Source organism: Schistocerca cancellata, chromosome 9 (genome assembly GCF_023864275.1).
Source record: "Schistocerca cancellata isolate TAMUIC-IGC-003103 chromosome 9, iqSchCanc2.1, whole genome shotgun sequence".
NCBI lineage: Eukaryota > Metazoa > Arthropoda > Insecta > Orthoptera > Acrididae > Schistocerca > Schistocerca cancellata.
This window is the reverse complement of record NC_064634.1, coordinates 138,426,634-138,443,807: the sequence shown is the minus strand read 5'-3', so window position 1 is coordinate 138,443,807 and position 17,174 is coordinate 138,426,634. Positions and strand designations below refer to the sequence as shown.

Sequence of the window (17,174 nt, the reverse complement as noted above, 5' to 3'; positions counted from 1 at the left end):
ACTACTTTAACTGTCTCATTTCCTAATCTAATTCCCTCAGCATCACCCGATTTAACTCGACTACATTCCATTATCCTCGTTTTGCTTTCGTTGATGTTCATCTTATATCCTTCTTTCAAGACACTGTCCATTCCGTTCAACTGCTCTTCCAAGTCCTTTTCTGTCTCTGACAGAATTACAGTGTCATCGGCGAACCTCAAAGTTTTTATTTCTTCTCCATGGATTTTAATACCTACTCCGATTTTTCTTTTGTTTCCTTTACGGCTTGCTCAATATACAGATTGAATAACATCGGGGAGAAGCTACAACCCTGTCTCAGTCCCTTCCCAACCACTGCTTCTCTTTCATGTCCCTCGACTCTTATAACTGCCATCTGGTTTCTGTACAACTTGTAAATAGCCTTTCACTCCCTGTACTTTACCCCTGGCACCTGCAGAATTTGAAAGAGAGTATTCCAGTCAACATTGTCAAAAGCTTTCTCTAATTCTACAAATGCTAGAAACGTAGGTTTGCCTTTCCTTAATCTTTCTTCTAAGATAAGTCGTAGGGTCAGTATTGCCTCACGTGGTCCAACATTTCTAGAGAATCCAAACTGATCTTCCCCGATTTCGGCTTCTACCAGTTTTTCCATTCGTCTGTAAGGAATTCGCGTTAGTATTTTGCAGCTGTGACTTATTAAACGGATAGTTCGGTAATTTCCACATCTGTCAACACCTGCTTTCTTTGGGATTGGAATTATTATATTCTTCTTGACGTCTGACGGTATTTCGCCTGTCTCATACATTTTGCTCACCAGATGGTAGAGTTTTGTCAGGACTGGCTCTCCCAAGGCTATCAGTATTTCTAATGGAATGTTGTCTACTCCCAGGGCCTTGTTTCGACTTAGGTCTTTCAGTGTTCTGTCAAACTCTTCACGCAGTATCGTATCTCCCACTTCATCTTCATCTACATCCTCTTCTATTTCGATAATATCGTCCTCAAGAACATCGCCCTTATATAGACCCTCTATATACTCCCACCTTTCTCCTTTCCCTTCTTTGCTTAGAACTGGGTCTCCATCTGAGCTCTTGATATTCATGCAAGTGGTTCTCTCTTCTCCAAAGTTCTCTTTAATTTTCCTGTAGGCTGTATCTATCTTACCCCTAGTGAGATAAGCCTCTACATCCTTACATTTGTCCTCTAGCTATACACACGTAAACCATTGTAAATAGGAAATATCTTAGGATTTGTGACGGGATAGTGAATAATACAAGCAAATATTCTCGTTGTTTATTAATTTCTGCACATATATTTTCACACAGAAAACAATTCTTGCTTTGTGCCTGTTGGGCGTAGGTAACAAAATCTAGCTTAATTTTTAACTTATAACTTAAATCCACATCTGAATCAGATATTTCTTTCTCCAGCCAGTAATTTGACAGGTACAAAGAAAGTATGTCCTCGAATTCTAATACATATCTATTTTTGTTACTGTAAACTATCTTCTTTATGGTTTAACAATTACCTCTGTTCCTTCTTACAGTTCTTCTAAACGACAGCATTTGGGGATTTTAATTTTACCTTTTATTTTCTCCACGACACTACTGATAGAGCACTTCACATCTTCTGTGCGTACGCCAACAGCTTTTGTCCTTCACATTCTTGTGGAATTTCTATATAGAACTTAAAGTTTACAACTATTTCAAACGAGTGTCCTTTAAATGTAAATATTCCATCGATTTTAAACTCTACAAATAGCTGCTGTGTTAGGTGCTCAACATCCAGTTCGCCACCTAAAAGTTTAATATAATCATTTTTCTACAAGTCCAAATGGGAATGGTGGTTTATAAAAAAGTATTCGTGTATCCTTAAATGTTGTAAACATTCTCGATTCCATTGATTTCGGCCAACACTCCAACACGAGACTAATTTCCAGTGCCGTTTACTGCAAGTACTGATATTTTATATTCCCCAGTCATAGCCAGATTTCCCCACACACTGTGTATAAGGCCATATGTAAACCTTGGTTGCACATCTGCAATAGCTACTTTTTCCATTTGAAGTTTATATTCTTCCTCTATGGCGGTTATCTTGGCCATGCACTCCAGTTTTTGTTCCTTACCTCAGTGTTCTCCATTTTCAGTTTTCTTTTTCGTACACATAACTTATTAACTGTACTTTCCTTCATAGGAAATGACTCAATTCTGTTCGACACATTGGTTCTTTTCGTTAACACTTGCTCGGGGACTGGGTGTTTGTATTGTCCACATCATTTCTTTATCATTCGTGCAAGTGGCGAGTCTGGACCGTGTAAAGATTGGGAATGTGTACGAGCGCTGATAACCACACAGTTGAGCGCCCCACAAACGAGTGTGTGGTGTGTGGAGCCAGTCGGCCGTGGGCAAAAGGGGTTTGGAGTTCTGGAAGGTACGTGAGAGCCATGTTTATTGGACTTATATAAGAAGTATACATTCACGGACCCATGTTTATTGCACTTATTTTTCTTGTTTCGATGAGTACTGCCACAACTCAAAGTATTCTGCACTTTTTTAATACCCTGTACAAGAGGACTGACATCAACTTCTCAGTCTTTTTATTTTTTGGTAGCCAGTCGTTGCGTATATTGTTTGGTTATTCAGTACACTTTCATATTAGTTTCAGCAGTTCCGTGACTTTGCTACTTCTATGCCCTCTTTTCATCATGGACAGATTTGCAGTAAGGAAAAAGAAAGCTTTTCGTCGACAGCTGTGAAGAAAATGGAGATGAATATTCTAACAAAAATTCTGTCGTCAACAACCAGAATAACCTAAAACTAGAATGAAGCAAGGTCCAGCATAACCGCCACTATAAAGAAGAAAGTAGAAATTAAGGATTTACGTGGGCAGGCGAGGAGAGAAAGCCTACACTGAAATGCCTGGTGTGCGCCACAGTGTTGTCATATGAGTCTATGATACCTAATAAATTGAAAAGGGATTTGGAACGAAACCATCACAGCGGCTCTCAAAAACCACGAGAGTATTTTCAGCATCGGTGTACTTTCATTCAAGCATCTATCACGATGGAAAACCTAATAAGGCTCTCAGACGGAGCCTTTTTGGAATCACTCAAAATTTCTGAAATGATTGCAGAGCTTATTTTACCGGTATGTGAAGAAATTGTTGCTACTATGTTGGAATCGGAAGCACCTGAACAGATTTAAGAAGTCCCTCTGTCAAATCATACAGTTTAGCGGCGCACTGCGGACATGTCAGTTGATATTCAAAGTAATCCTATACACTGAAGAGCCAAAGAAACTGGCACACCAGTCTAATATTGTGTAGGGTCTCCGCAAGCACACAGAAGTGGACTCGACTAACGTCTGAAATGGTGCTAGAGGGAAGTGACGCCATAAATCCTGCATGGCTGTCCATAAATTCGTAGGAGTACGATGGGGTGGAGATCTCTTCTGAACGGTACATTGCAAGGCATCCCAGATATGCTCAATAATGTTTATGTTTGGAGAGTTTGTTGGCCAGCGGAGGTGTTTAAACTCAGAAGAGTGTTTCTAGTGCCACTCTGCTGCAGTTATAGATGTGTAAGGTATTGCATTATCCTGCTGGAATTGTCCAAGTCCGTCGGAACGCATAATGGACATGAGTGGATGCAGGTGATCAGACAGGATGTGTCACCTGTCAGAGTCGTATCTAGACGTATCAGCGGTCCCATATCACTACAGCTGCACACACCCCACACTATTACAGATGCTCTACCAGTTTGAACAGTCCCCTGCTGGCATGCAGGGTCCATGGATTCATGAGGTTGTCTCCATACCCGTGCACGTCCATCTGCTCGATACAATACGAAACGAGACTCGTCCGACCAGGCAACATTTTCCCAGTCATAAATAGCCCAATATTGGTGCTGACGGGCCCAGGGGAGGCGCGAAAATTTGTGTCGTACAGCCATCAAGGATAGACGAGTTGGCCTTACGCTCCAAAAACCCATATCAATGATTTTCCGTTGAAAGGTTCGAACGCTGACACTTGTTGATGGCCCAGCATTGAAATCCGAGCAATTTGCGGAAGGGTTGCACATCTGCCACGTTTAACGATTCTCGCCAGTTGTCGTTGGATCCATTCTTGCAGGATATTTTTCCAGCTGCAGCGATGTCGAAGATTTGATGTTTTGCCGAATTCCTGATATTCACGGTACACTCGTGAAATCGTAGTACGGGAAAATCCCCACTTTATCGCTACCTCGGAGATGCGGTGTCCCATCGTTCGTGCGCCGACTATAACACGACGTTCACACTCACTAAAATCTTGATAACCTGCCATTGTAGCAGCAGTAACCGGTCTAACAACTGCGCCATACACTTGTTGTCTTATATAAGCTTTGCCGACCGCAGTGTCGTATTCTGCCTGTTTACATGTCTCCGTATTTGAATACGCATGCCTATAGGAGTTTTTTGGTACTGCATCGCAGAAAAGTTAACAAACAAGCAATTTGCTCGACAGTTAGATAAAAGCACTGACATTTCCTGAAAAGGTAATGTTAGCGGACCAGAAACTATGAGTAATATCTTTTTTGTTGTGAACTGGAAACAACAACCACTGCAGCTGATATATTTGGTCCTCTTGAGAGTTTCTTTCAAGACAAAGGAGGCAGGTGGACGGATTGTATTCCTACGTGTACTGATGGTGCTGCTGCAATGTCAGGAAATACAAAACGCTTTCTAACTTTTGTAAGGAATAAAAACCCATCAATAGCAACTATTCATTAATTTTTACATGTGGAGGCTTTAATGGTGAAGACTACAGTCGGAAATCGTTTGGATGACGTCATTCAAATGGTTGTGTCAGTGATCAACTACGTAAAAATTTATCTTATAAAATCGTGAGCGCTTGAGAAACTCTGTAAAGGCCGGCCGCGGTGGTCTAGCGGTTCTGGCACTACAGTCCGGAACCGCGGGACTGCTACGGTCGCAGGTTCGAATCCTGCCTCGGGCATGGTTGTGTGTGATGTCTTTAGGTTAGTTAGGTTTAAGTAGTTCTAAGTTCTAGGGGACTTATGACCTAAGATGTTGAGTCCCATAGTGCTCAGAGCCATTTGAACCATTTGAACTCTGTAAAGAAAAGGATGTAGTCCATAAAGTGTTGTTATTTCAAAGAAATATCCGTTGGCTCCCAAAGAAAAATACTTACCACAGCTCTAGAACTTAAAGACGAACTACTTGCAGTTTTTTTTAAACTAACGATTATAATCAGTTTGAATACTGTGAATGTCTTAATACCCTTTGGTGCACTGAGCTCCCGTGCCTTATCAATATTCCAGCTAACTTAATGCATTGAATTCAGACATGGAGGGGCAGCATGAAACAACAGTAGGAGAACAAGATCGGTTTTAGCACACATTGCGCGTTGCCTACATCAGGGGCAAGTATAGATTCAGGGGCAAACCTATTGTTCTCTTTTGATTGACTGGTCCTTAACCTATTGTTCCTGCTAAGAGCATTATGACCCCCTGGGGATAATCCATTCTTTTGATTGACACGTTCTTAACCTATTGTTCCCCCACCCATATCTCCCCTGCTGCTGTTGGATCCAACTTCGAACCTAGAACACATCTCCAGATGTAATGCATGGTTTCTCCACCTAAGAGCCCTATCCCAGATGTGACATGTCGTGGATTCGCCTCTGGACATCGCTCTGGGTATAATGCGTGGCAGTTCCACCTTCAAATCTTATCCTGGACGTGGCATATTGTGAATCCACATCCCAACATCGCTCTGGACGTAATGCATGGTTGGTCCACCTATGAGCCCTATCCCAGATGTGTCATATTGTGGATCCGCCTCTGGACATCGCTCTGGGTATAATGCGCGGCAGATCCACCTTCAAACCTTAGCCTGGACGTGGCATAATGTGAATCCACATCCCAACATCGCTCTGGATGTAACACATGGCGGATCCACACTTCTATACTAACACAGGTCTACTCTGGATCATGGGAGCCATCCGCAACACATTCACAGATACAGACATATAGAAAACAGAGCAGATGCACTGTAACTGTAGAATACATGGTTGGACGTGACTGGATGCATTCGAGTACAGTGCTATACTATGCCGACTGACCAGAAAAATAGTACGTTTGGGTTTGATGTTGGCAACTGCACTACATTTACAAGCAATTTTAGAATACAGAACGAAAAGTCATGCCATGATTGCATGGGAGGAAGTGACATAAAATCGACAAAATTACGAAAAATCATGGAAAATACGTATAAATTAAGGGAAATACATTGAAATGCGGGAAAATTGTGGGAGTACTTGCATGTATGCAGGACAATTCTTGTACATGGGAACAAGTATGCCAGAGCAAGAGGAATATGAGAAAATGTTGACATGAAAGCACTGGCAGCCAGGGAAACAGCTGTTTTCGTCGACAGCGATAAAAGGGTTGGAAAAGATTGTTTAACGTTGATGGCCACCAAATGTAGAGTAATAAACTTATGTATGTCGGATCACAAGGCTAGGTGTGACCCCAAAATTATTGGCAACCAAAAATGAGTTTAATATTTTAGTCCTGTGATCCAGGATGTGGCAGATAAGAAAAGACATTTTTCTACCTGATGAAAGAATACTTAAGCGGGATACAGCCTATGTCACAGTCCTCTGCAAAATCTTCACAACAAGTAACGATACTCCAGCGATATGAAAATGTGTGTATTGTCCAATTTCTTCTATCTTCGAAAATAACTCATATAAACGGGAGGAATTTACTTTTCGCTTTAGAAATTCCAGGTGTATGATCAACAACATCACTGCTCACATACGAAAAAATGGTTCAAATGGCTCTGAACACTATGGGACTGCTGTGGTCATCAGTCCCCTAGAACTTAGAACTACTTAAACCTAACTAACCTAAGAACATCACACACACTCATGCCCGAGGCAGGATTCGAACCTGCGACCGCAGCAGCAGTGCGGCTCCGGACTGGAGCGCCTAGAACCGCACAGCCACCGCGGCTGGCTTCACATAGGATAAAGTAAATTTTTTATAATGGTGGGTCTATGTCAGAGTGAAGTGGTTTAGACCCCTACATACGACCATGCTGCAGCTGCTTGTACTGTAGTGCACTGTAGCTGCCTGCAAGGGCAGTCAAATGGTTCAAATGGCTCTGAGCACTATGGGACTTAACTGCTGAGGTCATCAGTCCCCTAGAACTTAGAACTACTTAAACCTAACTAACCTAAGGACATCACACACATCCATGCCTGAGGCAGGATTCGAACCTGCGACCACCGTAGTCGCGCGGTTCCGGACTGAAACGCCTAGAACCGCTCGGCCATAGCGACCGGCAACAAGGAGTCGGTAAGCAGAATAAATGGATTAGCTCAGCCTATGATGCATGCAAAGAATGCACTTATGCGTCTGATCTTTCCCATAGCAGTGAGGGCTGGTGAAGTGACCAGTGTGCCAGGTGAGTGCGATAGAAGCAGATGTGTGTGTGTGTGTGTGTGTGTGTGTGTGTGTGTGTGCGTGTGTGTGTGTTGCGTGAGAGAATACTCAGAACGATGGACGTTTGTGCTGGATGTATTGATAACATCCGAATTCCTACCACTTCAATCATCCCCTGATGCTCTCCATTAGCCAGAAGTGGTGCACTCTAGCATACATGCAAGTCCATGACTGCGACTGTAGCGGTTATTTTCACCAACCTCTTTATGTCACCGCTGGTGGTGTACAAGGGGACGGGCAAGCTGCATGTGGACCTTGGGACATGAGCGAGTGGGATGTGTGAATGTTTTCAGCTATCTCCGACATCTAGCCATGACAACTACTGCTATACACTTAAGTGTGTTGTGTTTAGTGCTTCTCAATACGTTGCAGTGGACTCTGTCTTGGAGGGGTATTTGTTGTTGTCTCTATCCTGTCAAGCAGCAGAACCTTCCTCCCTTCTTCCAGATGTAGCGGAGGGAATCGATTTAGGAATTCTATGGTACTTTTAAAAACCCAATAGTGACGCCAAATTCCCGACTGATCAATTTATTGTTTCTGACAGTTGTATTGCTTGCACACATGCATTTGGTATGGGTGGGCATGGCCTGCATGGGTGTGTGTCTCTTCCCTGGCGGATGTGGCCAGGGGCTACCCTAGAGACAGTGAACGGCGGGCGCCTCGCCATCACTAGTTTGTGTGATCGGTAGGATTTTTTTTTTTTTCACCAGATATGTTACATGGAACGTTGTGGTGGAGGAGGTTGTTTGTGCTCTCAAACTTTGGTGTGTGCAAGATATATTTCGCACTATGACCTATCTGTGATGGAAATCTCACTACTTGATATACATAACGTTTGAGTGTGATACCCAAACGTTGAAAATATGTTTTATTATGAAGAAGGATCATTGCAAGTTGGGGGTGAGTGCTTTAAGGAGGTGAGTGTTTCCCTTATTTTATTGTCATAATCGTTTCGATCCACGTAGTTCGTCGACAACGAAATATTTTCACATTTGGAGGATAAAGTTGTTGATTGAAATTTCGTGAGAAAATTCCGCCACAAAGGAAAACGTCATTGTTTTAATTATGTCCATCCGAAATCCTGTATCATTGTCAGTGACACTCTCTCTTCAATTTCACAGTAATACAAAACGTGCTGCTCTTCTCTGAACTTTCTCGATGTATTCCGTTAATACTATCTGGTAAGGATCCCAGATCGCGCAGCGGTCCTCCTAAAGAGCACGGAACAAGCGTAGTGTAGGCAGTCTCTTTAGTAGATCTGTTACATTTTTTAGCATTCTCCCAATGAAGTGCGTTCTTTGGTCTGCCTTCCCCACAACATATTCTATGTGTTGTTTCCAGTTTAAGTTGTTCGTAATTGTAATTCCAAGAAGTTTAGTTGGGTTTACGGCTTTAGATTTGACTGATTTATCGTGTAATCGATGTTTAAAATAATTCCTTTTAGCACTCATATGGATGACCTCACATTTTTCAATTGTCAATTTTCGTACCACATAGATATCTTTCCTAAACTGTTTTACATTTTTTTTAATTTTCTGATGACTTTACTAGACGATATATCTGCAAAGGCGGCTGCTCAGATTGTCTCCTAAATCCTTTATGTACGTGAGGAACAGCAGAGGACCTATAACACTACCTTGGGGAACTTCTTTTTTTAATCGATGACTTCCTGTCAATTACTACGAACTGTGACCTCTCTGACTGGAAATCACGAATCCCGTCACATAACTGAGACCACATTCCATAAGCACGCAATTTCACTTCAAGTCGCTTGTATGGTACAGTGTCAAAAGCCTTCTGAAAATCTAGAAATACAGAATCGATCTGAAATCCCTTGTCAACAGCGCTCAACACTTTCTGTGAGTACAAAGCTAGTTGCGTTTCACAAAAACGATGTTTTCTAAAGCCGGGCTGACTTTGTGTCAATAGACTGTTCTCTTCAAGGTAATTCATAATGTTCTAACACAATGTATCTTCCAAAATCCTGCTGCATATCGACGTTAATGATAGGGGCCTGTGATTCAGTGGATTACTCTTACTACCGTTCTTGAATGTTAGCGTGCAACTTTGCTGTCTTTGGGTATGCATCTTTAGTCGAGCGCGCTGTTGTGTATGATTGTTAAGTGTGGAGCTATTGCATCAGCATACTCCCGAAGTTGCTTCACTACTCCGAGGATATCTACCTCTGCGTTATTCATGTTAGCAGCTCTTCCTGATTAGAATTCTGGAGCATTTACTTCATTTTCTTTGGTGCAGCAATTTGGAAAGGCTGTGTTCAGTAAATCTGTCTTGACAGCACTATCGTCATAGTATATCCAATGTTATCGCGCAGAGAAAGCATTGATTCTGTCTTGCCGCTAGCATACTTTACATATTACCAGATTCGCTTTGGATTTTCTGGCAGGTTTCGAGACAAAGTTTCGTTGTGGAAATTATTATAAGCATTTCGCACTGAAGTCAGCGCTAAATTTCGAGTTTCCACAAAAGATCGCCAATCCTGAAAATTTTTCGTTCTTTTAAATTTGGCATGCTTTTTTCGTTGTTTCTGCTTTGTGTATCAAGTGGTATCAACACCGTCGTTTGTTAATTTATTTGGTATAAGTCTCTCAATTGTTGCCGATACTACACTCCTGAAAATGGAAAAAAGAACACATTGACACCGGTGTGTCAGACCCACCATACTTGCTCCGGACACTGCGAGAGGGCTGTACAAGCAATGATCACACGCACGGCACAGCGGACACACCAGGAGCTGCGGTGTTGGCCGTCGAATGGCGCTAGCTGCGCAGCATTTGTGCACCGCCGCCGTCAGTGTCAGCCAGTTTGCCGTGGCATACGGAGCTCCATCGCAGTCTTTAACACTGGTAGCATGCCGCGACAGCGTGGACGTGAACCGTATGTGCAGTTGACGGACTTTGAGCGAGGGCGTATAGTGGGCATGCGGGAGGCCGGGTGGACGTACCGCCGAATTGCTCAACACGTGGGGCGTGAGGTCTCCACAGTACATCGATGTTGTCGCCAGTGGTCGGTGGAAGGTGCACGTGCCCGTCGACCTGGGACCGGACCGCAGCGACGCACGGATGCACGCCAAGACCGTAGGATCCTACGCAGTGCCGTAGGGGACCGCACCGCCACTTCCCAGCAAATTAGGGACACTGTTGCTCCTGGGGTATCGGCGAGGACCATTCGCAACCGTCTCCATGAAGCTGGGCTACGGTCCCGCACACCGTTAGGCCGTCTTCCGCTCACGCCCCAACATCGTGCAGCCCGCCTCCAGTGGTGTCGCGACAGGCGTGAATGGAGGGACGAATGGAGACGTGTCGTCTTCAGCGATGAGAGTCGCTTCTGCCTTGGTGCCAATGATGGTCGTATGCGTGTTTGGCGCCGTGCAGGTGAGCGCCACAATCAGGACTGCATACGACCGAGGCACACAGGGCCAACACCCGGCATCATGGTGTGGGGAGCGATCTCCTACACTGGCCGTACACCACTGGTGATCGTCAAGGGGACACTGAATAGTGCACGGTACATCCAAACCGTCATCGAACCCATCGTTCTACCATTCCTAGACCGGCAAGGGAACTTGCTGTTCCAACAGGACAATGCACGTCCGCATGTATCCCGTGCCACCCAACGTGCTCTAGAAGGTGTAAGTCAACTACCCTGGCCAGCAAGATCTCCGGATCTGTCCCCCATTGAGCATGTTTGGGACTGGATGAAGCGTCGTCTCACGCGGTCTGCACGTCCAGCACGAACGCTGGTCCAACTGAGGCGCCAGGTGTAAATGGCATGGCAAGCCGTTCCACAGGACTACATCCAGCATCTCTACGATCGTCTCCATGGGAGAATAGCAGCCTGCATTGCTGCGAAAGGTGGATATACACTGTACTAGTGCCGACATTGTGCATGCTCTGTTGCCTGTGTCTATGTGCCTGTGGTTCTGTCAGTGTGATCATGTGATGTATCTGACCCCAGTAATGTGTCAATAAAGTTTCCCCTTCCTGGGACAATGAATTCACGGTGTTCTTATTTCAATTTCCAGGAGTGTATTTCTTTGAATTCAAGTCACATCTAGTCTATTACATTGTTAATGTGCAAGAAGTGGAGATTGTCTCTCAGAAAGGCGTCAAGTGAATTTTTATCTGCCTTTTGGATAGGTATATTTTTCGTTTATTTTTTGAGCATTTGGGGGTTACAATATTCGCTACGACAAGCCTGTGTTCACTAATTCCTGTATCCGTTTTGATGCTCATTATCAGTTCAGGATTATTTGTTGCTAAGAGGTCAAGTCTGTTTTCACAACTGTTTATTATTCGCGTGGGATCATGAACTAAATGCTCGAAATAAATTTTTGAGGATGCGCTTAGCACAATTTCTGATGAGGTTTGACTCGTACATCCGGATTTAAGCATGTATTTTCAGCCGGCTGGAATGGCCGAGCGGTTTTAGGCGCTACAGTCTGAAACCGCGCCACCGTTACGGTCGCAGGTTCGAATCCTGCCTCGGCATGAATGTGTGTGATGTCCTTAGGTTAGTTAGGTTTAAGTAGTTCTACGTTCTAGGGGACTGATGACCTCAGGAGTTAAGTCCCATAGTGCTCAGAGCCATTTGAACCATTTATGTATTTTCGCCAACATATCGAGGATAAAGTCACCAATGGTATGTAAGGAGATGTGCAGTTCATATTATTTTGCTGGCAATGGTTGATCTTAAATACTTAACTGTGTTAGTGAGAGAGATGGGTTTGTGGCAGATATAGAGGTGTAAATCTGTATGATGCACATCCCAAGTGTTCCAAACAAATATGGTTGGTTGGCTTTTCTGTGGACTTATTTGCAGTTTCTGCATTACTGCACACGATCAGAAGCTTAGAGTGATGTTGAATGGGTTATGGACAAACTGGAGGGTATGAAGGGATCCAGGCAAGCGATGACGTCAACATACTACAGGAGATTCGTGGGGGAAGGGATTGATCTGGGAGCGTCTACGTTGTGCAGGATGTAGTGGACGGGGAACATGACAGTGCCTTGAGTCACGCTGGCAGTAGGGTGAAAGTTGTGGAACCATGTGTAGTTGTCTGTAACACATGTAAGACGGATGTGAAGAAAGCATGCTATAATGTGAGTATAGTTAACTAGGAATGCAAACGTTTGTCGCTGAACAACAGTCCACAACAGCATTTCTGGTGGCCAAAATTTTATTGGATATCAAGGGAGACTAATATGGCGGATTTTAATTTATTTAATAGATGGGAGGTGAAGTCATGCAGTACGAAAGTTAGTCGTTAATCCAATAGCTGGTACGAAAGCCACAGTAGATGTTGTGGTCTAGTACGAATGTTGAAAGAAGCTGATAGATTAGTTGGATGAGGATGTGAGGCGTAGCGCCATGTAACGATCCTGCCTTGTAGGCGGTTAAGTGGGAGATGTGTCTCAGAGTTGGAGAGTGACAGATGTTGACGAGAGACTGGATGCGCACGTAGTTTATGTATCAGCCTATAGAGGACAGTATTGGATAGGGGATTGATTTAGTTTCTATTGTGCCCAGTAGAGTGCACTAAAGTAATAGAATGTTTTTCATAAGCTGTTATAGTATTTTCATAAAGTGTTATTATGTCTTTTTGGGTATGTAAAATGTTATAAATGTGTTTTAGCAGTATGAATGATGCGTGAGTGTGGTTTAAGATTAATATGAAGATAATTGTTTAACGAGTTATGTAGTAGGATTTAGTGTGGGAACATTTCGAAGAATTATGGATATGAACAAAGGGGATTTTTGTAGAATAGATTTGTAAAGTAAGTTTATGGTAAAGGGAAAGTTAATTCAGGTATAAATAACAATAGTAAATAAATTTATGCATAAACAAAACTTCAGCATATTAGATAATTACGTCTGTAAAAAGTGCACTCGTTAGGTTTACTATTTTGCCATTGGTTATTGATGAAAAGCGCGGACTGACGCGGCAGAATGTTGTTTTGCTATTGGCTGTTGAGTAAACCGACCAATGGTAAAGCAATATTCTTCGCGCGCCTTTCTCTGCTGGTAGAAAAGACTTAGAGTATTCTAGAGAAGGTCGGAGCCTAGCCGTGAAACAGTTCGGACGTGTGTAGTAGTAGTTCCGATGGAAATGATAAGTTGCCGGATCTAGCAGTGTTTCATACATCTGAAGTGTGGTAAAGTGACGGCATAATTACTCCGATGGGCGTGTAGAAATTTCGGAATTTTTAAGTTAATTTTATGACGAGATAAGACATATATTCCGCGTGGCGTATTGAGCAGGTCGGTGGCTAAAAACTGTGACTGCATTTGGTACCGACAGACTTAATACTTGGCGAGCATTGTCAATCAAAAACAATAAGTATTTTTGTAGCTATTACGTTTTCGGGAAATGAAACACCATAAACTTGCTAACGTGAGTGAAAGGGATTGTGAGTGACTGTGTTAAGACTAGCACGGGCTTGGCACCTACGTTTCGGAATATATTAATTGGGGACAAAATTTCCAACCTTTCATATCATATGAAAACTTTCTCCCGAAACGTAGATTAGTGACTTTAATTGCAGCCTGGTTGTCGTCGAAGTAGGTTTCACTCGGCTTCCCTACTGATGATATGCTGAGACAATGGTCGTAAAGGGACGGAAAGAACCGCGCCGCCGCAGATGCTATCAAAGTTCCTCGTGAAGACTGACGTGAGGCGGACAGGTCGGTAGTATGGGGAGGTCTGTGAGGATGCAGTAATTCATTTTTTAGAAAGTGGAGGACTCTGAATGCTTTCCAATAGCTCTTGGAAGTAAATCGTGTAGAGGACGACATTGTAAAGGATAGCAAGGGTTTCCTAATAGACTCTGAAACGATCCTTGACGTGGCGGTGCCCTTAAGAATTGGGTGGTTCCTTTGAATACACAAACTTAATAGTCGTATGGGTATGTTGAAATTTACCCATTGATGAAACGGGATGAATATCCAGAATAAGATTTTCACTCTGCAGCGGAGTGTGCGCTGATATGAAACTTCCTGGCAGATTAAAACTTTGGCTTTTGCGGGCAAGTGCTCCACCAACTGAGCTACCGAAGCACGACTCACGCCCCGTCCTCACAGCTTTACTTCCGCCAGTACCTCGTCTCCTACTTTCCAAACTTCACAGCTCTTCTGCGAACCTTGCAGAACTAGCACTCCTGGAAGAAAGGATATTGCAGAGACATGGCTTAACCACAGCCTAGGGGGATGTTTCCAGAATGAGATTTTCGAGTCTCCATCCGGCACACAGTTTTAATCTACCAGGAAGTTTCATGTTTGGGATGAATATTATTGGAAAAATCCTACATTTCACAGTTGATGCAGCATCCACAGCGATTTGAAGAGCTGGACAACACGCCAACATGCGGCAGGACTCACTGAGACTGAGAGAGTTGTTGGGAAGCCACCACCAGGAGTCTCCGCCGTCGTCCTGGCTGGCAGCTGCTCCTGCTCTGCGACACACGTGTCCGGCGTCCAGGAGCTGCAGCCGGCCGCAGCACTTCTGCACCAGTGGCTCACCGTCTGACGCCACATCCCAGACCGTCAGCTCCAGCACAAGCAGCAATGCTAGCCGACGCAGCATCGTCACACACACTGCAACGGCACACAATCATCAACTAATGACCAAACATCAAAGATGCATTCCTGCTCCCATCTCCACCCCATTCCCTCATATCTTTATCACTCCCTCTACATCACTGCGTTCTACCTCGCTTTCTGTATCAAATACCAAACCACATGGTCGGTATCACACACGTGTGCTGTGGGTGCTGATTTCACTACTGACCCTTTTGTCTCACGTTCCTTCTTTGTTGATACAAGGACCATCAAAAAAATTTTGTTTGAGGTCGTTGCTGCAATGTACACTACTGGCCATTAAAATTGCTACACCACGAACATGACGTGCTACATACGCGAAATTTAACCGCACGGGAAGAAGATGTTGTGATATGCAAATGAATAGCTTTACAGAGCATTCACACAAGGTTGGCACTTGTGGCGATACCTACAACGAGCTGACATGAGGAACGTTTGCAACCGATTTCTCATATACAAACAGCGGTTGACCGGCGTTTCCTAGTGAAACGTTGTTGTGATGCCTCGTGTAAGAAGCAGAAATGCGTATCATCACGTTTCCGACTTTGATAAAGGTCGGATTGTAGCCTATCGCGATTGCGGTTTATCGTATCGCGACATTGCTGCTCGCGTTGGTCGAGATCCACTGACTGTTAGCAGAATATGGAATCGGTGGGTTCAGGAGGGTAATACGGAAAGCCGTACTGGATCCCAACGGCCTCGTAACACTAGCAGTCGAGATGACAGGCATCTTATCCGCATGGTTGTAACGGATCGTGCAGCCACGTCTCGATCCCCGAATCAACAGATGGGGACGTTTGCAAGACAACAACCATCTGCACGAACAGTTCGAAGACGTTTGCAGCAGCATGGGCTATCAGCTCAGAGACCACGGCTACGGTTACCCTTGACGCTGCATCATCACAGACAGGAGCGCCTGCGATGGTGTACACAACGACGAACCTGGGTGCACGAATGGCAAAACGTCATTCTTTCGGATGAATCCAGGTTCTGTTTACAGAATCATGATGGTCGCATCCGTGTTTGGCGACATCGCGGTGAACGCGTGTATTCGTCATCGCCATACTGGCGTATCACCCTGCGTGATGGTATGGGGTGTCATTGGTTACACGTCTCGGTCACCTCTTGTTCGCACTGACGGCACTTTCAACAGTGAACGTCGCATTTCAGAGGTGTAATGAACCGTGGCTGTACCCCTCATTCGATCCCTGCGAAACACTACATTTCAGCAGGATAATGCACGACCGCATGTTGCAGGTCCTGTTCGGGCCTTTCTGGATACAGAAAATGTTCGACTGCTGCCTTGGCCGGCACGTTCTCCAGATCTCTCACCAATTGAAAACGTCTGGTCAATGGTGGCCGAGCACCTGGCTCGTCACAATACGCCAGTCGCTACTCATGATGAACTGTGGTATCGTGTTGAAGCTGCACGGGCAGCTGTACCTGTACACGCCATCCAAGCTCTGTTTGACTCAATGCCCAACTCGTATCAAGGCCGTTGTTACGGCCAGAGGTGGTTATTGTGGGTACTGATTTCTCAGGATCTATGCACCCAAACTGCGTGAAAATGTAATCAAATGTCAGTTCTAGTATAATATATTTGTCCAATGAATATCAGTTTATCATCTGCATTTCTTCTTGGTGTAGCAATTTTAATGGCCAGTAGTGTGTATGCGACGTAGCATGACTCAGATACGGGTAAGTGAGCACCGACATGTAGGCAATTGATAAATGTGACATTCATGCCTTTCCAACATGCTCGCAGTAATTCTGGGAAAGTGAACTATGGTGACGCTATTACCAGAGAGGCTGAAACAGAACCAACGAGCTGTTACCCTTCTCTTTCCTGCTGTCAGACAAACATCGGAGAATGAAGAATATGCATAGAGCAGCAAGTCTGGGGTGGTGCGCGATTCGACACAAGACGCCGGTCAATCTGGGAAGCAAGCCTCATCAATTACAGAGTCAGGTGGGAGACATTCGAACACCCGCCCTATAGTCATGATCTCTCCCCATGCGCGTATCTGTCCTGCAGTCCCCTAAGAAGGCCCTTGAAGAGTCGACGATTCCTGTCGGT

At 44.3% G+C, this 17,174-nt stretch overlaps 1 protein-coding gene across 1 annotated transcript in view; it reads right to left on the bottom strand.

Annotated features, from left to right (window-relative positions):
• LOC126101233 (uncharacterized) overlaps nt 1-15,083 on the bottom strand; it is a 68,085-nt gene extending 53,002 nt beyond the window's left edge. Inside the window, exon 1 of the mRNA XM_049911922.1 lies at nt 14,879-15,083. Coding sequence (XP_049767879.1) covers nt 14,879-15,083 — 205 coding nt within the window. The remainder of the gene's footprint in view (nt 1-14,878) is intronic.
• Between the last annotated feature and the right edge of the window lie 2,091 nt (nt 15,084-17,174).